This window comes from Coregonus clupeaformis, unplaced genomic scaffold (assembly GCF_020615455.1).
Source record: "Coregonus clupeaformis isolate EN_2021a unplaced genomic scaffold, ASM2061545v1 scaf0493, whole genome shotgun sequence".
Classification (NCBI taxonomy): Eukaryota; Metazoa; Chordata; class Actinopteri; order Salmoniformes; family Salmonidae; genus Coregonus; species Coregonus clupeaformis.
In genome coordinates, this window is record NW_025533948.1 from 170,192 (window position 1) to 196,558 (window position 26,367).

General features: G+C 42.3%; 3 protein-coding genes across 3 annotated transcripts; all 3 read left to right on the forward strand.

Moving 5' to 3' along the window:
• Positions 1 to 1,048: 1,048 nt before the first annotated feature.
• LOC121559419 (sialic acid-binding Ig-like lectin 5) lies at positions 1,049 to 13,316 on the forward strand. Its single transcript, XM_041872643.1, has 9 exons — positions 1,049 to 1,127; positions 3,611 to 3,762; positions 3,944 to 4,336; positions 10,463 to 10,783; positions 10,875 to 11,138; positions 11,242 to 11,523; positions 11,701 to 11,827; positions 12,049 to 12,130; positions 12,284 to 13,316. Exons 2-9 carry the CDS (start codon positions 3,702 to 3,704, stop codon positions 12,656 to 12,658), a joined length of 1,905 nt encoding a protein of 634 aa, XP_041728577.1. The 5' UTR covers positions 1,049 to 1,127; positions 3,611 to 3,701; the 3' UTR covers positions 12,659 to 13,316.
• Positions 13,317 to 14,470: 1,154 nt separating this feature from the next.
• LOC121559409 (interferon-inducible GTPase 5-like) lies at positions 14,471 to 15,992 on the forward strand. The gene is made up of 2 exons (XM_041872636.1): positions 14,471 to 14,590; positions 15,026 to 15,992. The coding sequence occupies exon 2, from the start codon at positions 15,028 to 15,030 to the stop codon at positions 15,403 to 15,405; it is 378 nt and encodes a 125-aa protein (XP_041728570.1). The 5' UTR covers positions 14,471 to 14,590; positions 15,026 to 15,027; the 3' UTR covers positions 15,406 to 15,992.
• Positions 15,993 to 17,158: 1,166 nt separating this feature from the next.
• Positions 17,159 to 19,031, forward strand: LOC121559405 (interferon-inducible GTPase 5-like). Its single transcript, XM_041872632.1, has 2 exons — positions 17,159 to 17,277; positions 17,728 to 19,031. Exon 2 carries the CDS (start codon positions 17,730 to 17,732, stop codon positions 18,876 to 18,878), a length of 1,149 nt encoding a protein of 382 aa, XP_041728566.1. The 5' UTR covers positions 17,159 to 17,277; positions 17,728 to 17,729; the 3' UTR covers positions 18,879 to 19,031.
• Positions 19,032 to 26,367: the final 7,336 nt, after the last annotated feature.

Genomic DNA, 26,367 nt, shown 5'->3' on the forward strand with positions numbered 1-26,367 from the left:
TGAAATCCAAATAAAAATCAATTTAAATTACAGGTTGTAATGCAACAAAATAGTAAAAACACCAAGGGGGATGAATACTTTTGCAAGGCACTGTAAATGGTTAAACATATATTTGTGTGATGTAGAAGTGGCATGAGGATAACTGTTAATAAAGTAACGGAGAACTGTAATTGGGGGGGTATTTCTATCTTACTGTTTAGGAGATGTGCTAAGAATACAGATTTCAAACTTGCCACATTTCCTGTTGTTTTCTTCATTTATTTTAGCTTGGAATCAAAGAAATATGGCTTTTCTGTAGATGGATAGACTTGAGTATTCAGCAAATCAGTGGCTGCCACTGGTTGAAAGACGTTTAAAGGATTAGTCACCAGAAAATATATCACGATAATGTCCATTGTTGAGGCATGAGGCCTGTTCTGATCTGAACATATTCTAATAACAGCAACACATACTGTATTTTAGGGAGTACAGTTCAAATGTAAGTATTTAGGAGAAGTCAAACCCCACCTATATCAATATTGAGAGTCAGCTTCCACCCTACATCCCACTCTGTGTACTATATATCCTGCGTATGCGACTGTATTGGCTGATGGGGAGGCTCTTTTTTAGGGGTGTAGGGTGGAAGCTGTAAGGCTAACTATCAGATCTGGTTAAAGTAAAACACATCATGGGAAACTGAGCTGAAGACCAAGAAGGCATAATGGATTTTACAGTAATATTGTTTTAGAGAAATTGCAGTTAGATCTCTGTATAGTGGTCAATTATGTTGATTTATGACTACATGAACATTACAACTACACAACATGACACTATTACTGGTTTTGAATAAGGTACAAATTAGAAATAAACTATCTGAATATAAAAGCTATGGGGATTCCAGTGTTGGTTGATGGGTATGGATTGATGGAGTTTGATGGGTTGGTTTGATGGGTTGGTTTGATGGGTTGGTTGATTGTGGTCTATGTACAGTATAGTATGGCTGGACGGTATACTGTACAGAGGGACTTCCTGGATCGCAGCACCAGGTTAGAGGGAGGAGTAACAGACTGGGGACATGAAGTGACAGTTCACACCCATCAGTCTCACACAGGACTCACAATCAACAGGGAGAGCATACATAGAGAGAGGTAATGTGCTGATTCAGTCTTATTCTCTGCATGGCAAAAAACAACAACTGTTAAAGGACTTGGAGAAAATATGCAACTCTGGACATTACTTGAAATTGTTTAACAAAACTAGTAACTCCTTGGTAGAAACAATTGGTAGTTTGTTTGTTACAATGACTCTCCATGACAACTTAGGTAAAATGGTATCTAATTACTCTGCTACCATGTGGTTTCTAAATACATTCCAGACAATTAGGGTAAAATAAAGCATTACTAGAAGTTTGACATCTTCTCTGATGTATTAAATTAGTTGAAAAAATTTGCTAAGAAGGTTGTAACAATCATAAACGTGTCATGAAACGTTCATGTCAGATGTTATGAATGCCTACTTTATTGACAACGTTTCGAGCGGAAACGGATCTTTGTCAGGTCAAACAAACTGACTGCTCACTTCCCAAAATATACACATTTCATCTCATATGACCAATACGCACATGACTCATTGTGGGCGTGGAAACAATTCAATTCACTTTTGTGCACAATCAATCATAATTAATCACAGAGGTGCATATGGTCATAAAGGATTATATACATTGTTAAGTTGCGTCAATTCAAATCTGGTATAGGAACAAAAAGAGGTCAATACACGTCTTCTAAAATAGACCAGTATTTTAATTAATGCAAAACACTTCAATGGTAAATATGATGTTCGTATATACGGGTCCACTGAAACACCACGCAGGGCAGTCAGAGAACTGAGCCATTGTTATAAGTTCTTCTTTAAATACTCTGACAGAGATAGTTCCTGCTCCAAGCAGGCCTATCAGAGTAGAGACTGAGCGTGGTTTTAGACTTACTCAGCCTATCGTTGGCGCACAGGCTGGTCCCAGCCCCTTGGTGCTTCACTGTTGCCAGGCATTCGTTGTTATCTCCACAACTTGTCTCGAGTCAGCAACCTCAGACATAGTCTGTCCTTGAGCGGTTTAACAAAGAGGCAGTGTGTGTGTATGTGAGACACAAGTCTTATCTCATCCTACACCCTAACAGTTCCCCACATTAATCACAGCTTGTCATATTAAACAGTCTATATCAGTACAGCACAAACCTATTATGTTTAATCATTAATGTATTCTTTCTAAGCTAACAGCACATCTAAAATATAAGAGAATAATTTCCCACAACATTCAAATGGGTTCAAGTTAAAACCTAGGCAACAGAAAAAATTGATTGTTGGAAACCGTTCGAATACCCGCCCGTCTGACCATTACACGCAGGAGGTGAGGTGGCCTTAGATATAATTCCAGTGACCTATTTCAAAAACAATTTGTGTAGCTCTAATAATTTGATGTCAATGAGATGGGCACATGTAGTAGTTACAGAATCTAATATATATGTACAAAATGACCAAATATGAGACCTGGAAGGCAAGACAAATCAAAGTGACATACGTAAGAAATGGTCTGATATCAAACTCTTGGTTCAGACCTTTAGGAGACATGGTGCACAAACGGTGAATCCAATACAATTCTCTTCTCAATAATATATTATCAGTATCCCCCCCCCTTATGAGTCTTAACATGTTCGATACCAATGTATGTCAGAGCTAATATTGTGAGGAGCCTCCATGAAATGCGCAGCCACAGGGTTTCTCTGGTCAAGATTCCTGATATAACTCCTGTGTTCTGCTATTCTTGTTTTCAGAGCTCGTTTCGTTTTTCCTACATAGCATAGGCCACAAATACATTTCAATCAGGTATATCACATTTTTTGTGGAACATGTAATGATCCCCTTGCCCGTGATAGAGTGATTGAACATTGTGCATTTGTTCGTAAAGTTACACTTGGTACATCGACCACATCTGTAATTACCGTCCGGCACATTGTTTAGGTAGGTGCTACGTGGTGGAAGATCAGACCTTACCACCATTTGACTAATGTTGGGGGCGTGTCTGAAGACTACCCGCGTAGGTTCTTTAAACGTCTTTTCCAGTTGTGGATCAGTGCTCAAGATGTGCCAGTGTTTTTTTATGATATGGTCGAACTGTTTACCAAGTGGGGAGTACTGAGGGAAGCATTGGATGTGTTGGTCAGGAGGGCGGGGTGGTTTGGGTGTGAGGCTGTCATCCTGAGTCATATTTTTATAACAATCCCTTGCGTCATGCAGCCATTCCTCTGGGTAATCCCGCTGTCTGAAACGCTCATCCAGACAGTCGGCTTGTTTGTTATAGTCACTCTGTGTACTATATATCCTGCGTATGCGACTCTATTTGCTGATGGGGAGGCTCTTTTTTAGGGGTGTAGGGTGGAAGCTGTCTCCGCGTAACAGGGAATTCCTGTCCGTCGGCTTCCCGTATAGGTCCGTGCTAAAGCCACCCCCCCCCCCTCTTTATCAAAATGTCCATAAAACTTGTTTCATGCGCATCAAAGGTGAGAGTGAATTTCAAATGTTCACTGCTTGTTTAACACTATTTATTATGTTATTCTATACTCTCTCTGTGCTCCAGACCTGTGGACACAGACAAGGTGACCAGAGAGAGAGGTGAAAGAGGACAGACCCTGGTGTTGTGGTTGATTCATCGAGGCAGTGGAGGCAGGATGTGGGTCCTTATCTGCACATCTCTACTATTCTCTCTCACAGAGAGAGCAACATGTCAAAGTAGGGTCCCTTTTATAATTAAAGTATATTGAAATCATTTGTAGTTGTATAGATGTGGTAGTCGTAGTGGTAACCCATTTTAATCTAAACTGATTCTGTATCATCCTAAATGTTACGGACAAGTGAAGTAGTATCCAAGTGCTTTCTGAATTACTCATGACTGTATTCATTTCCCTCTTAGATAAGGCCCATCCAGCAGCAGCTCCAGCAGCTGCAAACACATACAGCATCACCTTTAGCCCAGAAAAAATAACAGCACAGACTGGCCTATGTGCTGTTATTTCATGTACTTTCACTCACCCTGCTAACGTCAAGCCTACCACAGCAATATGGTACAAATGCCCTTCAAAAGGCAAATGTGTTCAGCATAGAAACATAATTTTCCACTCCAAAGATCCCTCTAAGGCTCAGGAGGGTTATAAACAGAGAGTGTCTCTTCTGGAGACAGACCTGACAAAGGGGAACTGTAGTGTGATCATCAACGACATAAGAGAAAAGGACACTGGAATGTATCAATTCAGAATGTTAGAAGGACCATTTACATACCCACGGAAAATGAAAATCACAGTGACAGGTACAGCATGACTATTACTGTCAGTTACATTGACATGACAATTACTGTAGTTAAATATGGACACTGACTGTAACATACAGCTACATACAGTGCATTCGGAAAGTGTTCAGACCCATTAACCTTTTCCACATTTTGTTACATCACATTCTTATTCTAAAAAGGATTCAATAAATAAAAAATCCTCATCAATCCACACAATACCCCATAATGACAAAGCGAAAACTGTTTTTTTAGAAATGCTTGCAAATGTATTAAGAATAAAAAACAGAAATACCTTATTTACATAAGTATTCAGACCATTTGCTATGAGACTCGAAATTGAGCTCAGGTGCATCCTGTTTCCATTGATCATGCTTGAGATATTTCCACAACTTTATTGGAGTCCACCTGTGGTAAATTCAATTGATTGGACATGATTTGGAAAGGCACACACCTGTCTATATAAGGTCCTAAAGTTGGCAGTGCAAGTCAGAGAGAAATCAAGCCATGAGGTTGAAGGATTGTCCGTAGAGCTCCGAGACAGGATTGTGTTGAGGCACAGATCTGGGGAAGGGTACCAAAAAATTTCTGCAGCATTGAAGGTCCCCAAGAACACAACAACCCTAAGTACACAGCCAAGACAACACAGGAGTGGGGTCGGAGGAAATGGCTGCCGTTTTACAGGCGCCTAACCAATTTTGCTATTTTGTGTGTTTTTTCACATTATTTGTAACTTATTTTGTACATAATGTTTCTGCCACCGTCTCTTATGACCGAAAAGAGCTTCTGGATATCAAGACAGCGATTACTCACCTCGTACTGGACATAAAAAAATATTTAACGAGTCGGACGCGAAGGATTTTTTTCAGACACCCGACAAGGCCCAGATCCCCGTCATTCGCATGAGAAAGAGACGGAGATATCGGGGACGTAGGTCGGGGTGCCTTGTAAGGATCTGATGGTGAGTGGGTAATCTGCTTCTAACATCAATCCTATCAGCCAATTTACAATCGTTGGATAACAAAATAGACGAACAACGATCACGGATATCCTACCAACGGGACATTAAAAAACGGTAATATCTTATGTTTCACCGAGTCGTGTCTGAATGACGACATGGATAACATACAGCTGGCGGGATATACGCTGTATTGGCAAGATAGAACAGCTTCCTCCGGTAAGACAAGGGATGGCGGTCTGTGTATATATATTTTATTTTTTATTTAACCTTTATTTAACCAGGTAAGACCCATTGAGGTTAAAAACCTATTTTGTGAGGGCGACCTGGCAAGAAGGCAAAACAGGGAAATAGCAGCGTGTACATCAAATATTACAGTAAAATACAAAATACACACAAAAGACAAAGTGTCACAAGTTACAGATACAATTGAAGATTAGAAACAACTGCAGCTATCACAAACAGTGTTGTCGATCAGATTCTTAAAAACAGGCAAGGACACTAACTCCCCTAACTTTAATATCTTTTGAAGCATGTTCCAGGATTAATAAAATCAAATCAAATGTTATTTGCCACATGCGCCGAATACAACAGGTGTAGACATTACAGTGAAATGCTTACTTACAAGCCCTTAACCAACAATGAAGTTTTTCTTAAAGAAAAATTTTCAATAAAAAAGTGTTAAGTATTTTTTTTTTAAAGCAAATAAGCAGCAGTAAAGTAAAATAACAGTAGGGAGGCTATATACAGGGGGTACCAGTACAGAATCAATATGCGGGGGCACCGGCTAGTCAAGGTAATTTAGGTAATATGTATATGTGGGTAGGGTTAAAGTGACTATGCATAAATAATCAACAGAGTAGCAGCAGCGTAAAGGAGGGGGATGGGGTGGGGGGGCAGTGCAAATAGTCTGGGTAGCCATGATTAGCTGTTCAGGAGTCTTATGGCTTGGGGGTAGAAGCTGTTGAGAAGCCTTTTGGACCTAGACTTGGCGCTCCGGTACCGCTTGCCGCGCGGTAGCAGAGAGAACAGTCTATGACTAGGGTGGCTGGAGTCTTTTTTTTAGGGCCTCCCTCTGACACCGCCTGGTATAGAGGTCCTAGATGGCAGGAAGCTTGGCCCCAGTGATGTACTGGGCCGTATGCACTACCCTCTGTAGTGCCTTGCGGTCAGAGGCTGAGCAGTTTCCATACCAGGCAGTGATGCAACCAGTCAGGATGCTCTCGATGGTGCAGGTGTAGAACTTTTTGAGGATCTGAGGACCCATGCCAAATCTTTTCAGTCTCCTGAGGGGGAATAGGCTTTGTCGTGTCCTCTTCATGACTGTCTTGGTGTGTTTGGACCATGATAGATTGTTGGTGATGTGGACACCAAGGAACTTGAAGCTCTCAACCTAATAATAAATAATAATAATATGCCATTTAGCAGACGCTTTTATCCAAAGCGACTTACAGTCATGCGTGCATACATTTTTGTGTATGGGTGGTCCCGGGGATCGAACCCACTACCTTGGCATTACAAGCGCCGTGCTCTACCAGCTGAGCTACAGAGGACCACAACCTGTTCCACTACAGCCCTGTCGCTGAGAATGGGGGTGTGCTCAGTCCTCTTTTTTTTTCCTGTAGTCCACAATCATCTCCTTTGTCTTGATCACGTTGAGGGAGAGGTTGTTTTCCTGGCACCACACGGCCAGGTCTCTGACCTCCTCCCTATAGGCTGTCTCATCGTTGTCGGTGATCAGGCCTACCACTGTTGTGTCGTCGGCAAACTTAATGATGGTGTTGGAGTCGTGCCTGGCCATGCAGTCATGGGTGAACAGGGAGTACAGGAGGGGAATGAGCACGCACCCCTGAGGGGCCCCCATGTTGAGGATCAGCGTGGCAGATGTGTTGTTACCTACCCTTACCACCTGGGGGTGGCCCGTCAGGAAGTCCAGGATCCAGTTGCTGAGGGAGGTGTTTAGTCCCAGGATCCTTAGCTTAGTGATGAGCTTTGAGGGCACTATGGTGTTGAACGCTGAGCTGTAGTCAATGAATAGCATTCTCACGTAGGTGTTCCTCTCGTCCAGGTGGGAAAGGGCAGTGTGGAGTGCAATAGAGATTGCATCATCTGTGGATCTGTTGGGGCGGTATGCAAATTGGAGTGGGTCTAGGGTTTCTGGGATAATGGTGTTGATGTGAGCCATGACCAGTCTTTCAAAGCACTTCATGGCTACAGACATGAGTGCTATGGGTCGGTAGTCATTTAGGCAGGTTATCTTAGTGTCCTTGGGCACAGGGACTATGGTGGTCTGCTTGAAAGATGTTAGTATTACAGACTCAGTCAGGGACATGTTGAAAATGTCAGTGAAGACACTTGCCAGTTGGTCAGCACATGCTCAGAGTACATGTCCTGGTAATCTGTCTGGCTCTGCGGCCTTGTGAATGTTGACCTGCTTAAAAGTCTTACTCACATCGGCTACGGAGAGCGTGATCACATAGTCATCCGGAACAGCTAATGCTCTCATGCATGCCTCAGTGTTGCTTGCCTCGAAGCGAGCATAGAAGTGATTTAGCTCATCTGGTAGGCTTGTGTCACTGGGCAGCTCGCGGCTGTGCGTCCCTTTGTAGTCTGTAATAGTTTTCAAGCCCTGCCACATCCAACGAGCGTCAGAGCCGGTGTAGTACGATTCAATCTTAGTCCTGTATTGACTCTTTGTCTGTTTGATGGTTTGTCGGAGGGCATAGCGGGATTTCTTATAAGCGTCTGGGTTAGAGTCCCGCTCCTTGAAAGCGGCAGCTCTACCCTTTAGCTCAGTGCGGATGTTGCCTCTAATCCATGGCTTCTGGTTGGGGTATGTATGTACGTTCATTGTGGGGACGACGTCATCGATGCACTTATTGATGAAGCCAGTGACTACTGTGGTGTACTCCTCAATGCTATCTGAAGAATCCCGGAACACATTCCAGTCTGTGCTAGCAAAACAGTCCTGTAGCTTAGCATCTGCGTCATCTGACCACTTTTTTATTAACCAAGTCACTGGTGCTTCCTGCTTTAGTTTTTGCTTATAAGCAGGAATCAGGAGGATAGAGTTATGGTCAGATTTTCCAAATGGAGGGCGAGGGAGAGCTGCCCAGTGACACAAGCCTACCAGATGAGCTAAATTGAAGCATACATGAGAACATCAGCTGTTCTGCATTGTTCCAACCCACCCCCTCTTTTACGCTGCAGCTACTCTCTGTTTATTATCTATGCAAAGTCACTTTAACTCTACCTACATGTACATATTACCTCAATTACATCAACTAATCTGTGACCCCGCACATTTACTCTGTACCAGTACCCCCTGTATATAGCCTGGCTACTGTTATTTTACTGCTGCTCTTTAATTATTTTTTTATCTATTTTTACTTAACACTTATTTTTCTTAAAACTGCATTGTTGGTTAAGGGCTTGTAAGTACGCATTTCACTGTAAGGTCTACACCTGTTGTATTCGGCGCATGTGACAAATACAATTTGATTTGATTTGACAAGTCTCTAAATGTCCTTGAGTGGCCCAGCCAGAGTCCGGACTTGAACCCGATTTAGCATCTCTGGAGAGACCTGAAAATAGCTGTGCAGCACTCCATCACTATCCTTCTTGGTCAAATAACCCTTACACAGCCTGGAGGTGTGTTGGGTCATTGACCTGTTGAAAAACAAATGATAGACCCACTAAGCCCAAACCAGATGGGATGGCATATCGCTGCAGAATGCTGTGGTAGTCATGCGAGTTAAGTGTGCCTTGAATTCTAAATTAATCACAGACAGTGTCACCAGCAAAGCACCCCCACACAATAACACCTCCTCCTCCATGCTTTAAGGTGAGAACTACACATGCAGAGATCATCTGTTCACCCACACCGCGTCTCACAAAGACACGGCGGTTGGAACCAAACACCTGCAATTTGGACTCCAGACCAAAGGACAAATTTCCACCGGTCTAATGTCCATTGCTCGTGAAAGCAGGTCTCTTATTATTGGTGTCCTTTAGTAGTGGTTTCTTTGCAGCAGTTCGACCATGAAGTCCTGATTCACGCAGTCCCCTCTGAACAGTTGATTTTGAGATGTGTCTGTGACTTGAACTCTGTGCAGCATTTATTTGGGCTGCAATTTCTGAGGCTGGTATCTCTAATGAACTTATCCTCTGCAGCAGAGGTAACTCTGGGTCTTTCATTCCTGTGGCGGTCCTCATGAGCGCCAGTTTCATCATTGCGCTTTATGTTTTTGCGACTGCACTTGAAGAAACTTTCGAAGTTCTTGAAATGTTCCGTATTGAATGACCTTCATGTCTTAAAGTAATGATGGACTGTTGTTTCACTTTGCTTATTTGAGCTGTTCTTGCCATAATATGGACGTGGTCTTTTACCAAATAGGTATACCCCCCCCTACCTTGTCACAACACAACTGATTGGCTCAAACGCATTAAGAAGAAAATAAATTCCACAAATTAACTTTTAACAAGGTACACCTGTTAATTGAAATGCATTCCAGGTGACTACTTCATGAAGTTGGTTGAGAGAATGCCAAGAGTGTGCAAAGCTGTCATCAAGGCAAAGGGTGGTTTTTTGAAGAATCTCAAATATGAAATATATTTTGATTTGTTTAACACTTTTTTGGTTACTACGTGATTCCATATGTGTTATTTAATAGTTGTGATGTCTTCACTATTATTTTAAAATGTAAAAAATAGTAAAAATAAAGAAAAACCCTTGAATGAGTAGGTGTGTCCAAACTTTTGACTGGTACTGTACGAAAATGTGATATTCATTATTATTATTCATTTATTTTTGCAAAAATTTCCAAAAACCTGTTTTTGCTTAGTCATTGTGTGTAGATTGTTGAGGAGAGGAAAAAAAAAAAAATTTAATCCACTTTAGAATAAGGCTGTAACGTAACAAAATGTGGAAAAAGTCAAGGGGTCTGAATACTTTCCAAATGCACTGTACGTCCAATTCACAAATGCCAAGATCCCCCTTCCCAATTCTCCCTTTCCAAAGTCTGCTTTTTTCTAAACAATGGTGGACTTTTTTTGGCATTATTTGTAGCAGTGAGACACTTTTTACAGGGGTAGCATAGACATGATGCTGTCAAACTGCGTCTGATTATGTTTCTCTGATGTATGGTACACAGACACTCACTTCTGTGTTTTGTATTTCCTGTGTCCAGTTCTGACCCAGAAGCCATCAGTGTTGACTCCTCCTCTGACAGAGGGTGAACCAGCCACTCTGACCTACACAGCCCCGGGGACCTGCTCTGGAACTCCTCCTAACATCACATGGACATGGAGAGGGACAGGGGACAACATCACTGAGCTCCGAGACAACAGCACCATACAGGAGAAAGAGGACCTGACCAGCATCACAACATCCCACTTCTCAGATTTGACCTTTACCCCCTCAACTAAGCATCACGGCACCAAGGTCACATGTCTGGTGACATTCAATGGCAGCGTCACCACTAAGAAGACACTGAAATTGAATGTGACATGTAAGTACTGTTCGTTATCTGACCTTCACGCTGTGCTTCAACAGTTCTATTTCATGAACATAATCTGTATGCACTGTTCTTTGTTTTCTAGATGTGAAGGAACCCAAGATCTCTGGTTGTAACACAGTGAGAGAGGGTGATACCCTGAATCTGACCTGCAGTGTTGACAGCTACCCACCATCATCATCTAACATCACCTGGAGTAAGAATGGGACAACCGCTTTGGAACAGAATAGCTCTGGACTGGCCACTCTCACCATCTCTAACATGACAAGAGAGCATGCTGGGGAGTATGTGTGTACAGCTCAACACCACAACAGGACTCTGACAGCTTCCACTGTTGTCACTGTGATGTGTGAGTACAAACAGCACTGTACAGACATGATTGAAAATGGCTTGTGATATGTTGTTACCTTTAAATTGCCTATGATTTATCTTCCCTCTCTGTCTTTCACCAGACCGTCCCGTGATTCTTGCTGGCTCTGGGTGTGTGGTCCAGGCAGAGGTCATGACCTGTGTGTGTGTCACTCAGGGAGTTCCCTTACCCCTCATAAGATGGCTTGACACCAATGAGTACAGTTTTACTACATCAGTGTTGATGTTCTTAGTGAACAGCACCATCAGCCTGCCTGTCAGAAACCACACCAACACCACTGTGGAGTGTGTCAGCAGAAATGAAGTGGGCAGAGTGAGAGAGAAGCTGCAAGTCACCCAAAAAGAAAAACAAGAAAAGCAAGGAGGTAAAGATATAAATTAAGATACTTTGTTAGAGAGCCACAGCTTCCCAGTCCCACCCAATATGAATGCAACATAGAGGATTTACATGCTTTGATTGAGAAAATATGTTTGTTTTCTTCAGAGGATACAAAGTACTGTGAGCCACTTCTAAAAGCATACATGTGTTGTTCTCTTTATAGAGGGAGTATTTAAAGACATCCTGGCTATGCTGTCGGACCTAAAACTGATTACTGCATTTGTGATTGGTGCAGCCTTCTCAGCCACCATCTGTTGTATCTTCCTGTGTTTGACAGGGAAATGTAAAAGGTACATGCATTCTATTACTGAAGTACAGTTAGTGTTAACTGAATATGTTGTTTTAAAAATCAATTGTAGATTGTCTTACTGATGTATTTATATTTATTATCAATAACTTCAGATTTATTTTCAAAAGTACCAAATACCTTACACCATATTGTAATGGAAGTGCTTGCTAACCCCTCCAAAATACAGTTATTGAGACATTTCATTTGTAATATTTTCCTTAGACGCAAAGAGAGGATCCCAAAGGACTCAGACTCCAAAAGCCCTTTCATGAACCTGGAGATGGTGGCATGTGAAGACCAACAGGTGCAGTACCAGTTTCTTTCTTTATTCAGCTTTACCAACATTCAGTTAGCATTGACATGCCAATAGGAGTTGATAAGACAGCATAAACAGATCTGGGACCACCAAGCTAACAAAAGACTCATAACACTGTGCTTTCTGTAATGTACTCCATAGACGGATACAGGACAGGCTGTGGGGGGCGAGCAGACCCCTCTGCAGGTGGAGCTGAGGGAGGGAGCTGAAAATGGAGGGCCCCAGACCAGTGGAGAGGCGGGAAAATCTGCCACAAGGGAAGAACCAGATGAAGTGGATTACGCCAGTATCAACTACTCCCTGCTGAAGAAGAAGACTCCTGAGGAGGCAGCGAAGAAGAACACCACCACAGAGTCAGAGTACGCCGAAATCAAACAAGAGAAGAAGAATGAGGGGCAAGAAGATGGTGGAGAGGGGAGTGGAGTGATGGAGGAGGAGGAGGAGGAGGAGATAGAAGGGGAGGAAGGGGAGGAGATGATGGGAAGGATGAGTAGCAAGAGGACGGTAAGCCAGTAGGAGAGACAGATGAGGATACATTGCTTTACTCCAACGTCAAGGCTATTATGGGTGGAGAGTGACACAGCAATTTTGGCTAGAAAAAATGGGGCATAGCATACAGTACTATGGCTTCTATTATACAGCCATGTGGTGTTTTATCATATTCCAGATTGAATGTTTTATGATGATACAGAGACTTTGTTTAACTGAAACTACTGTAGTTAATAGTTTTGGTAATTCTTTCTTTTTCAGCCCTGTGTCAGCCGGTATCTACCTGGTGGTTGTAAATGTTTATTACAATTTGTTGCTAGTTGCACATAGATAACAAGTATTTGCAATGGAAGTTTATGTAAAATGATTCCGTATTTGTGTCACTATGGGGAAGGACTGACTAAGATATGGTTTGGAGAAGTAGAGGTCAAACCATTTCTCATTTTTCTCCTCTGTCCTTTCATGTTTTTGCATTTTGATTTAACCCTAACCCTATATATTGAGGCACTACCTTACTTTTGATGATTGTGTGTATTTTAGTTGTTTGTTATATGAAATTTGTTCAAAGAATTTGTAAATTATGTTTGTTTTTTTAAATATATGTTTTAACTATCTTGTAGCATGATGTTCTACAGTACCCCAAATGCTCTGTATCAATATACGGTTTTATCTTGGTAAAGACCTTCCTAAAGCTAACACTATGGAGTCCCGTCTACTTATTAATAAAGCAGAGGAGGCTGGTGGGAGAAGCTATAGGAGGACAGGCTCATTGTAATGGCTGGAATGGAATAGATGGAATGGTATCAAACATATGGAAACCACATGTATGACTCTGTTCCATTAATTCCAATCCAGCCATTACAACGAGCAAGTCTTCCTATAGCTCCTCCCACCAGCCTCCTCTGTAATACATGGTGTCACAAGTTGGATGTCTATTTATTATCTCCACAAATTGTATTGGACAGTGGCTATACAGATGGTATGACTGTAGAGAACAGTAGATGTTTTCTATAGAACTAATCCAGTTCATTCACCATTTATTCTATGTTGATTTAATTAAGATGTATCCGTTCAAGATCATATCCTATAAACAACCACTAGATGGAGACACTCCATTTGACAAGATAACTGCAAAGCCACAATGTTTACAAACCCACTTCTAAACCCATTCTCAGTTTGAGCTTTTATCACAATACTCAAAGGAAACTGATTTAAGGTGATCTCAACCATCTGCTAGTGTATGTGAAGACAGACCAACAGGCTCTGATTGGAAGGCAGATGTTTAAAATTAACCCTGAAACTCTCAGATGTGGGCAGAGGTTTCTCGCATGGTTTCCTCTAAACACAAAACACAAAGAGGTGTGTGTGTGAGTTACTGGAAATCTGGTTGTGTTGTGGTGGTTGTTTCTTTGGTATTGTAGGAAGTTATTGTGTATCATAGAACTGCTACTTTCACAGATATCCAGGCATGAGGCCCTGGTTGGAAACTCACATCAGACTAAGTATCGATAGAGTAAATGAAAGCATTATCAGTTACACCCTACTTTTTCGTTTTAATACCAAAACTGTGAAATTATGTGTTGAGGAAGAGAAACTAACCTGTTGCAATCAAGGAATTCTTAAAGAGCTACCGAACAAACCCACGTACAAACACCTGTGTTATTCCTCAGGTTTGGATTAGAAGAAAATGAAGATGAATAAAAACATGTCCACATCACCTGCCACTTGTCAGTGTGAGCATCATGGACTCTGTCGTGTGTATGTGCTCACACTGGATTAAGGGTGGGATTACAGGATTAGAATGATCCACTCACAGTACAGAGCCTGTAAATAGATCTAGCAGACACAATCAGCACACTTCACTTGTATTGAGGATATACAGTATCTGCTATTAATCATTGGATAAGGATGTATTTCCCTTTTAACGTCTGCCCTTAGGGCTTTCCATCTAGGTCTAAGGTAAGGCATAGACAGTAGCATACATTAGTACTGTAGACCAGACAGTTATTTGGATCTAAGATTGTGTGTTTGTTTACACAACACTTACCACTTATCCAATACTGTAATTTGACCAATTATGTGCATTATTATTCTGTTAAATACCTAAAATCTGATGCATTGTGTTAAAAAACGGTTTTATTGTGTTCCCACTTATCCCCAATTGATTAAGCAGTAAGGTCCTCACGGGCTGCACTGTGTGTTAGCGTTTGTTCTTGCCTTCTATTCAGAGACTAATAAATACCTCAGTATTAAACTGCGTGGACATAACAGATAATCAATTATCAATTGAATTGATCAATTACGTGCCCAAGAAATGTAATCCTCCACTATTAAGATGTGTGTGTGTTCCTTTGTGTTGTTCTATGCTAATGACCAACCTCACCTCTCTCACAGCCATGGCAGCAGATGTTGTATCTCACAGCCTGAACCTCCTGGAGACTCTCAAAGAGTCCATTGAGAACAACAAGCTGTCAGATGTCAAGGATGCTGTGGAGGACCTCCTGATCAGCCGGATCAACCTGGCCGTGGCAGGAGAGCGGTGTCCTGAGAAGTCTGCATTCATCAACGCCCTCCGCGGCCTGGGGCCTGAGGATGAAGGAGCTGCCCTGTCCCCCTGCCCCACTCCTCCAGAGGAGATGGCCATCTATCCCAATCCCAAGCACCCTGACTTCAGGCTCTGGGACTTGCCACCCACCCCCGCAGCCTTGCCTTTTGAGGATGATGAGGATACATTGCTTTACTCCAACGTCAAGGCTATTATGGGTGGAGAGTGACACAGCAATTTTGGCTAGAAACAAATGGGGGATAGCATACAGTACTATGGCTTCTATTATACAGCCATGTGGTGTTTTCTCATATTCCAGATTGAATGTTTTATGATGATACAGAGACTTTGTTTAACTGAAACTACTGTAGTTAATAGTTTTGGTAATTCTTTCTTTTTCAGCCCTGTATCAGCCGGTATCTACCTGGTGGTTGTAAATGTTTATTACAATTTGTTGCTAGTTGCACATAGATAACAAGTATTTGCAATGGAAGTTTATGTAAAATGATTCCGTATTTGTGTCACCATGGGGAAGGACTGACTAAGATGTGGTTTGGAGAAGTAGAGGTCAAACCATTTCTCATTTTTCTCCTCTGTCCATTCATGTTTTTGCATTTTGATTTAACCCTAACCCTATATATTGAGGCACTACCTTACTTTTGATGATTGTGTGTATTTTAGTTGTTTGTTATCTGAAATTTGTTCAAAGAATTTGTAAATTATGTTTTTTTTTTTTATATATATGTTTTAACTATCTTGTAGCATGATGTTCTACAGTACCCCAAATGCTCTGTATCAATATACGGTTTTATCTTGTTAAAGACCTTCCTAAAGCTAACACTATGGAGTCCCGTCTACTTATTAATACAGCAGAGGAGGCTGGTGGGAGAAGCTATAGGAGGACAGGCTCATTGTAATGGCTGGAATGGAATAGATGGAATGGTATCAAACATATGGAAACCACATGTATGACTCTGTTCCATTAATTCCAATCCAGCCATTACAACGAGCCAGTCCTCCTATAGCTCCTCCCACCAGCCTCCTCTGTAATACATGGTGTCACAAGTTGGATGTCTATTTATTATCTCCACAAATTGTATTGGACAGTGGCTATACAGATGGTATGACTGTAGAGAACAGTAGATGTTTTCTATAGAACTAATCCAATTCATTCACCATTTATTCTATGTTGATTTAATTAAGATGTATCCGTTCAAGATCATATCCTATAAACAACCACTAGATGGAGACACTCCATTTGACACGATAACTGCAAAGCCACAATGTTTACAAACCCACTTCTAAACCCATTCTCAGTTTGAGCTTTTATCACAATACTCAAAGGAAACTGATTTAAGGTGATCTCAACCATCTGCTAGTGTATGTGAAGACAGACCAACAGGCTCTGATTGGAAGGCAGATGTTTAAAATTAACCCTGAAACTCTCAGATGTGGGCAGAGGTTTCTCGCATGGTTTCCTCTAAACACAAAACACAAAGAGGTGTGTGTGTGAGTTACTGGAAATCTGGTTGTGTTGTGGTGGTTGTTTCTTTGGTATTGTAGGAAGTTATTGTGTATCATAGAACTGCTACTTTCACAGATATCCAGGCATGAGTCCCTGGTTGGAAACTCACATCAGACTAAGTATCGATAGAGTAAATGAAAGCATTATCAGTTACACCCTACTTTTTCGTTTTAATACCAAAACTGTGAAATTATGTGTTGAGGAAGAGAAACTAACCTGTTGCAATCAAGGAATTCTTAAAGAGCTACCGAACAAACCCACGTACAAACACCTGTGTTATTCCTCAGGTTTGGATTAGAAGAAAATGAAAATGAATAAAAACATGTCCACATCACCTGCCACTTGTCAGTGTGAGCATCATGGACTCTGTCGTGTGTATGTGCTCACACTGGATTAAGGGTGGGATTACAGGATTAGAATGATCCACTCACAGTACAGAGCCTGTAAATAGATCTAGCAGACACAGTCAGCACACTTCACTTGTATTGAGGATATACAGTATCTGCTATTAATCATTGGATAAGGATGTATTTCCCTTTTAACGTCTGCCCTTAGGGCTTTCCATCTAGGTCTAAGGTAAGGCATAGACAGTAGCATACATTAGTACTGTAGACCAGACAGTTATTTGGATCTAAGATTGTGTGTTTGTTTACACAACACTTACCACTTATCCAATACTGTAATTTGACCAATTATGTACATTATTATTCTGTTAAATACCTAAAATCTGATGCATTGTGTTAAAAAACGGTTTTATTGTGTTCCCACTTATCCCCAATTGACTAAGCAGTAAGGGATTGTGTTTCCAGTTCCTCAAGGGCTGCACTGTGTGTTAGCGTTTGTTCTTGCCTTCTATTCAGAGACTAATAAATACCTCAGTATTAAACTGCGTGGACATAACAGATAATCAATTATCAATTGAATTGATCAATTACTTGCCCAAGAAATGTAATCCTCCACTATTAAGATGTGTGTGTGTTCCTTTGTGTTGTTCTATGCTAATGACCAACCTCACCTCTCTCACAGCCATGGCAGCAGATGTTGTATCTCACAGCCTGAACCTCCTGGAGACTCTCAAAGAGTCCATTGAGAACAACAAGCTGTCAGATGTCAAGGATGCTGTGGAGGACCTCCTGATCAGCCGGATCAACCTGGCCGTGGCAGGAGAGCGGTGTCCTGAGAAGTCTGCATTCATCAATGCCCTCCGTGGCCTGGGGCCTGAGGATGAAGGAGCTGCCCTGTCCCCCTGCCCCACTCCTCCAGAGGAGATGGCCATCTATCCCAATCCCAAGCACCCTGACTTCAGGCTCTGGGACTTGCCACCCACCCCCGCAGCCTTGCCTTTTGACCCGGAAGGGTACATGGAGCGGGTGAAGCTCCTGCGGTACAACGTGGTGGTCATGGCGTTCACACAGAGTCTCCAGGCCAACAGCGTGGCGGTGTTTCTGGCAGCCCGCTCTGTGCAGAGGGACACTGTGTACTTTGCCCTGCTGGCCTCAGAGAAGGACACAGAAAAGGGTCTGGAGGAGAGGCGTAAGGCCAGCCTGGAGTTGTTGAAGGTCCAGGGGGTGGCCCTGCCTAAGGTTTTCCTAGTGAGGCCCTCCTGTCTGGAGAAACTTGACTTCCCAGGCCTCCTGGAGGAGATGGAGAGGGACCTCCCAGAGATCCGGGCCCATGCCCTCCTCCTGGCCCTGCCCACTCTCTCCCCAGTCCTGGTCACCCAGAAGAGGGACGCCTTCAAGGCCCTGGTCTGGGCGGCCGCGTCACTCTCTGGCGGGGTGTCGGCCATCCCCGTGCCCCTGGTGGCCTCCATGGTGGACGCCAGAGTGGGTGTGAGGATCCTCACCAAGGCCAGGGCCTCGCTCTGTCTGGATGACGAATCCGTGGAGCGGTTGGCACGGCAACGCGGCGTGGACCCGGCAAGGCTCAAAGCCCTGCGGACGTGTAACCTGTCGGCTGAAGTCACCAAGGGGGAGGTAAAGCTTCGGCTGGCAGCGGCAGAGAAGGAGTTGACCACGAACATGACCCGGCTGGTGGAGATGGCCATGCCCAGGCACGCCCGCTCAGCCAGTCGTTCCTTCACTGTCATGCTGCAGGCTCTCAATGGGGCCATCGATGAGATGGGGGTTGACGCAGAGAAGATACTGGCTGCTGCTGGTATAGGGGAGGGGAAATGAAGGAGGTCAAGAGGAGGGCTAAAAATACCTGGGTCATATTCATTAGGGAGTGCAATTAAAAAAGTTTTAAAACATTTGGCAATGGAAATGCAAATGTACATTACATAGGCCTTACCTGCAGTCAAATGACCTAGTGGCCTCATGGGTAAAATGGTAAAAATATTTTTCATAATAAACACTATTTAAAAAAACCTGCAGAAAATCTGGTGTTTCTATGTCAAACTGTTTCAGTAATCTGTGATGTGTGTAAAGTGTAATATTGGGACGCAAACTCAAAATGTTATACATTTCAACTCTATAGCTGACAGGGTACAGGTGTCTTATTTTTTAAAGCCCAGAACCATGCGTGTGAGGTGTATACCTTTGTTTCAAAGTATATTTGTTGAAGACTACCAAGAAGCACTCTGTGTGACCCTGATTTAGCCCACTGCAGCAAAATCCAAGTCCATGTTTCAGTATATTTTCTTCAGTTTGCTTCCTAATGAATGTGACCCTGTTATTTTCATATCACTTTTGCGCCGTTTTTTTACAATGGGCTTTTACATGTTTTGTCATTCACAATCAATAGCAGTGCCAATGTGAAAAGGAGTTATTCAACTTGAATCAAGTAACTTGGGCAGTATAGCATGTTGTCTTTATATGCAATAAAATATCTTCACAGACAAATATGAGTCGGTACTGTATGTCTGCTTCAATCAGCACGGTTTTACTCAGAAGGTATTGTACAGTACGGTGCCTCATGTTCTTCATGTACAACAACCACACACTACACATACTGTAAATTTGAACAAAACATCTGACAGATGAAGTGAGACTAAGCTCACTTCACAAATACAGTACTGTGCAGTGCAGAATGGAAAATTGATACAGTACCTCCCTCCATCATCAACCACAAATCATACAAATAGATGCTTGTCTGTCATGCTTGGATGTACATGCAAAAACAAATGCAAAGCCTGGCAGAAGAGTTCCTATTTTAGTTTCTCATCCTTATTTTGAGAAGACAGATATGCTGCAGATGTATTTTACGAGACAGTCATCACAGCGAATCACTTCTGAGGTAAGAAGAAACAACTTTGTGAATGTTTGCTATTTTTTACCTATGTCTACCCATTATAAAGTGAGAAATGTATCTTGGATACATCTTTATTCACGGTCATACTGAGCTGATAATGTGAAATACAGAATGTGCAAATTGATATGAACAGCTTTTAATAAGATTTCATGTTGCTAAAATGCTGTCAGTTCCTGTCTCAATGTGCACATGATGTATTTCACATTATCAGCTCAGTATGACCATAAACAAACATTTCTCACTCTAATATACAAGTAATTATAAAGTGTCACCAATACATTTCTTAAATGAAAATGTACAGTCATTTAGATATTTCTGTCTCAATGATATGGTAATAATGAGAGCGAGAGAGAACCAACAATCGCATGATAGAATAATCGAATGAGAAGTTTAAACTTAAGTTCCTGGCCTCCACCTGACCAAAGCTTTAGGTAAAACAAATTGTGTGGCGCCATCTAACAGGCAATAATATAGGCCTACACTAGGCTACTGTCAATATAATTTGCAGTTAACATTACTTGTACAAGTTAAACTTCTAAACAGATATTTATATTATTGTGGAAGTGTTTATTCTGGCATAGGCTACATTTATTTCGTCACAAACGCATCTGTGAATACAGGCTTTGATAATTAAACAAATAAAAAGTGCAACGAGAACCATTCGGCCTATTTTTCTTTTCATTATAAATTAATCTACCTAAAGGTTTCTGGCAAGGAACACATTCATGTTCACCTTTTCTGGTTTAATAGACTGCAGAGTTGGGTAACAATATTGCCTGCTGTAGGCCTACTGAAAACACATTCAGACGGAACGCTTTTTGTACAGACGCAGAGGTATTTGAGGGCGACGTGGGCAAAAAGCGGAAATCGACCCTCATTCTCTCTCCACCATACCAGTGGGTCATCTCCGATTACATTTTATAGTAGGTAGGATGTGAGCTCTGCGCTGGCCCGCTGTTGCGCACTGAGTATGACTGTTTGCTTAGCTCTCCCAAGAACACTGCCCAGTGATGTCTTCTATCGTGAACTGCGCACTCGATCTAATTGTCCATAATCATCATTGAAATGGTCTCGAATCACACTGTAGGCCTACAACGTTTGATTCCAAATCACCATTCAAAGTTATCGGTACCACATATCACCGTATGATTGGTTTATATTTATTTATTTGCACACAAGAAAATACAATATTGGTAAGATGATTTGCACATTGTAGTCTAATGATTAGACTTTAATAGGTGGTTTGGGCATAACACAGGCTTCATTACAGACCATTTACAGTGTTGCTAGGCAACTCAACGACGCGCTCCCCCTTGCCCCCTGTAAAAAAAAAAAAAAGAAGAAATAGACAATACAATCCTATACAAACGATGTTTGGACAGGTCGATGGGATGATGTGTCATTCCAGACATCGCCCAACCCTTGTAGAAAAAACGAAGGAAAGGAAGCACTGCTAAGGTACACAATAGTAGATTTAGGTAGACAGAAGGTGCTCTTCGGTAAAAGCGGTAAATTGGTCATCATAAAGAAAGGAGGACCAAGGCACTCTCCATATAATTAATTAAAATGCCTTTATTTGTATGGCATGTTCAATGGAAACAACGTTTAAAAAAAAAACTCCGACGCGTTTCGGCTACATGGCCTTCCCCCAACTCTAGTTCATATACACCCCCAGGCCCAGGAAGAATATTGTACCCCTATTCGCACGGGACTAATATTACTAGAGAACGTTGCTTATGTGTTTACTACCCCCGAATGTCCGTTATTCCAGAGTATGATTCGTACGGAATTAGTTTTTTCCAAACTGCCTCCTGTAATTGTATTTATTTATTATTTATACATTGACAGTTATGACCGAAGCCTGGAGTTTTTTTTTTTCTTGGCGCGAAGATATTTCAACAATTCCTGGCGACTTGCTACACCGATAACTCGAGCTTGGTTCCCAAGTTTCTAAACCATACCAAACCATCTTTGGTATAGTGTCGCCATAATATTTTAATTGAGGAATTGTGATCATAATAATTAGGATAATTTAGCGATCCGGTGTAGAAAGCCCTATTCGGACGGGATAAGTTTTACTGGGGGAGCTAAGGTAATGCAATTATGTACACATGCTGAGCTAATAATTACATAGTACATTTCACAGTAAATTGGTCATTAAAAAAAAGGAGGACCAAGGCACATTTCATATAAATAATTAAAATGGCTTTATTTGTATTGCATGTTCAATGGAAACAAAGTTGGGGTAATATTTATGTAACTGACGTTCTATAGTAATATTAGTCCCGTGCGAATAGGGCGGAAGACCTCCTAAATGCTCCACAGCCTTCAGATGTGAGCGAAACTTTTGACTGGGGGAGGTCGGGTAATGTATTCCAGACAGAATAACCTACTGTTTTTTTTTTTTGCAAACTCCAAGTTCCTCGGATAATAGCCTACCGGTCCCGTGTGAATCGACATCCCTGTGTTTTGAGAGAAATGTCTGAGTTTGACAGGTGTTGCTCGCGGTTTGAGCAAGAAAATAATAACTGATTCGATCAATTGAACTAAGTGCTGCGCATAGCCTACATAAGAAGGGCCTACATGTATCAACTTTCACAGTGAATGCTTTTGTTAATACGTTTTGTGTGAATGAATTGAACATCTCCAAATGCATCATAAAACAAATATTGCGCCTATTTAATGCAACCCTTGCTGTTAGATTGCAAAGCAGCATACAACTGAGCTAAACGTTTGGAAATGACAAGTTCACTATCTCATTCATAGCCTAAAAACGCATATCAACTGCAAGGGCGCTGTTTAGCTCACATCTGAAGGTTGGGGGGCATTTAGGACATCTTATACTGCTGCTCGCTAACAAATCCTATTGATTATTATTATTATTAATTCAAATATAATGCGACACTATACCAAAGATGATTTAGAAACTTGGGAACCTGGCTTGTGGAAATATCTTCACGCCTAGGAAAAAAAGAACTGTCAATTTAATAAAATATATATATATATATATATATATATATATATATATATATATATATATATATACTGTATACATGAGAATTACAGGGGGCAGTTATAAAACACTAATTCTGTCCGAAATTGTAATAAATACACAACCAACATTCTCTAGTAATACTAGTCCCGTGCAAATAGGGCTTTAGAATGTTTGGGAATTACATATACTAAGCATTTGTGAAGATTATGTAGCAATATAGAGCGGGAAAGCTGCTGAGCATTTGGACAATTAATAGACACTATAGTAAATAACATCTAATAAAAACATATGTCTTGTCCAAGACAGGAGTCTACACAGACTAGTGCGCAATAGGCAATCAGAGCTACAGTAGGCCTTAACACAAACAAGCCTTTTGTCACACGGGCCAAGTGTTGCCAAGGTCGTGGTTTTCCTGCAAATTGGGGGCTACTTTGAAAACTATGTCACGGGTGAAAATGTATCGGTCGTGTGTGGAGGGTTTTTGGGCTACTTCAAAATTGCACAGCAATTTCTCTTAAAAAATATATAAACAATACCAGTCAAAAGTTTGGACACACCTACTCATTCAAGGATTTTTCTTTATTTTCACTATTTTCTACTTTGTATAATAATAGTGAAGACATCAAAACTATGAAATAAAACATATGGAATCATGTAGTAACCAAAAAAGTGTTAAACAAATCAAATATATTTTATATTTGAGATTCTTCAAATAGCCACCCTTTGCCTTGATGAATGCTTTGCACACTCTTGCACACTCTTGGCATATTTTGCTGTGAGGTGCTGCTGACTATCATGCAGTAAGGAGACTGTTACTGAGTGAGTGACTGAGTGAGTGAGTGAATGGTGGAGAGGGGGAGGTCCGGAGGGGTGTGTGTGCGTTTGAGAACAATGGTTGAGAGGCAGCTGAGTCACGGAGACAGAGCAGCACGCGCTCAAAGTCCATATGTTCATGACCTGATTCATATAAATCATTTAAAATTATTTAAAATTCATATTAACCCCTCCTACAGAATATGCTTTGGCAAGATTTTGAGTGATGAAATAAATATCAAATATATTCTATAAAAAAATATTTTGAGTGGTAAAGACTCTGGTGCTGATACATAATTCACAGATTCACCAAACATCTAATATTATTCTGTTTCATTATTCCTGGTAGATAATACTGGTTATGATTGCAGACAGAGCCCAGAGAACGGGATGGTGCAAAATTGATTTAGTAATATTTTGATAAGGTGCATGCATGGGGATGTCCACATTACCCAGAGAAATGCCCATGCTGTAGAGATACACCTAGCGGACTGAAACTTCACTGTTGTAGTCATTACATTTACATTTACATCATTTAGCAGACGCTCTTATCCAGAGCGACTTACAAATTGGTGCATTCAACTTATGATAGCAAGTGGGACAACCACTTTTTTTCTTCTTTTTTTTATGGAGGTGTGGGGGAGGGGGGGGGTAGAAGGATTGCTTTATACTATTCCAGGTATTCCTTAAAGAGGTAGGGTTTCAAGTGTCTCCGGAAGGTGGTCAGTGACTCCGCTGTCCTGGCGTCGTGGGGGAGCTTGTTCCACCATTGGGGTGCCAGAGCAGCAAATAGCTTTGACTGGGCTGAGCGGGAACTGTGCTTCTGTAGAGGTAGGTGAGCTAGCAGGCCAGAGGTGGATGAATGTAGTGCCCTTGTTTGGGTGTAGGGTCTGATCAGAGCCTGAAGGTAAGGAGGTGCCGCTCCCCTCACAGCTCCGTAGGCAAGCACCATGGTCTTGTAGTAGATGCGAGCCTCAACTGGAAGCCAGTGGAGTGTGCGGAGGAGCGGGGTGACATGAGAGAACTTGTGAAGGTCGAACACCAGACGGGCTCCGGCATTCTGGATAAGTTGTAGGGGTTTAATGGCACAGGCAGGGAGCCCAGCCAACAGCAAGTTGCAGTAATCCAGACGGGAGATGACAAGTGCCTGGATTAGGACCTGTGCCGCTTTCTGTGTAAGGTAGGGTTGTCCTTCCCAAGGAGGAAGAGCAGCTCTGTCTTGCCGAGGTTCAGCTTGAGGTGGTGATCCGACATCCACACTGATATTACATTTTACATTTTAGTCATTTAGCAGACGCTCTTATCCAGAGCGACTTACAGTTAGTGAATACATATTTTTTTTATACTGGCCCCCCGTGGGAATCGAACCCACAACCCTGGCGTTGCAAACGCCATGCTATATCAACTGAGCTACATCCCTGCCGGCCATTCCCTCCCCTACCCTGGACGACGCTGGGTCAATTGTGCGCCGCCCATGAGTCTCCCGGTCGCGGCCGGCTGCGACAGAGCCTGGATTCAAACCAGGATCTAGTAGCACAGTTAGCACTGCGATGCAGTGCCTTAGACCACTGCGCCACTCAGGAGCTGATATGTCTGCCAGACATGCAGAGATGCGATTCGCCACCTGGTTATCAGAAGGGGGAAGGGAGAAAATTAATTGTGTGTCGTCTGCGTAGCAATGATAGGAGAGACCATGTGAGGATATGACAGAGCCAAGTGACTTGGTGTATAGAGAGAATAGGAGAGGGCCTAGAACTGAGCCCTGGGGGACACCAGTGGTGAGAGCACGTGGTGCGGAGACAGATTTTCGCCACGCCACCTGGTAGGAGCGAACTGTCAGGTAGGACGCAATCCAAGAGTGAGCAGCGCCGGAGATGCCCAACTCGGAGAGGGTGGTGAGGAGGATCTGATGGTTCACAGTATCAAAGGCAACGGATAGGTCTAGAGGGATAAGAGCAGAGGAGAGAGAGTTAGCTTTAGCAGTGCGGAGAGCCTCCGTGACACAGAGAAGAGCAGTCTCAGTTGAATGACCAGTCTTGAAACCTGACTGGTTTGGATCACGAAGGTCATTCTGAGAGAGATAGCAGGAGAGTTGGCTAGAGACGGCACGCTCAAGAGTTTTGGAGAGAAAGAAAGAAGGGATACTGGTCTGTAGTTGTTGACATCGGAGGGATCGAGTGTAGGTTTTTTGAGGAGGGGTGCAACTCTCGCTCTCTTGAAGACGGAAGGGACATGGCCAGCGGTCAAGGATGAGTTGATGAGCGAGGTGAGGTAAGGGAGAAGGTCTCCAGAAATGGTCTGGAGAAGGGAGGAGGGGATAGGGTCAAGCGGGCAGGTTGTTGGGCGGCTGGCCGTCACAAGTCGCAAGATTTCATCTGAAGAGAGAGGGGAGAAAGAAGTCAAAGCATAGGGTAGGGCAGTGTGAGCAGGACCAGCGGTGTCATTTGACTTAATAAATGAGGATCGGATATCGTCAACCTTCTTTTCAAAATGGTTGACGAAGTCATCCACAGAGAGGGAGGAGGGAGGGGGAGGAGGAGGAGGATTCAGAAGGGAGGAGAAGGTGGCAAAGAGCTTCCTAGGGATAGAGGCAGAGGCTTGAAATT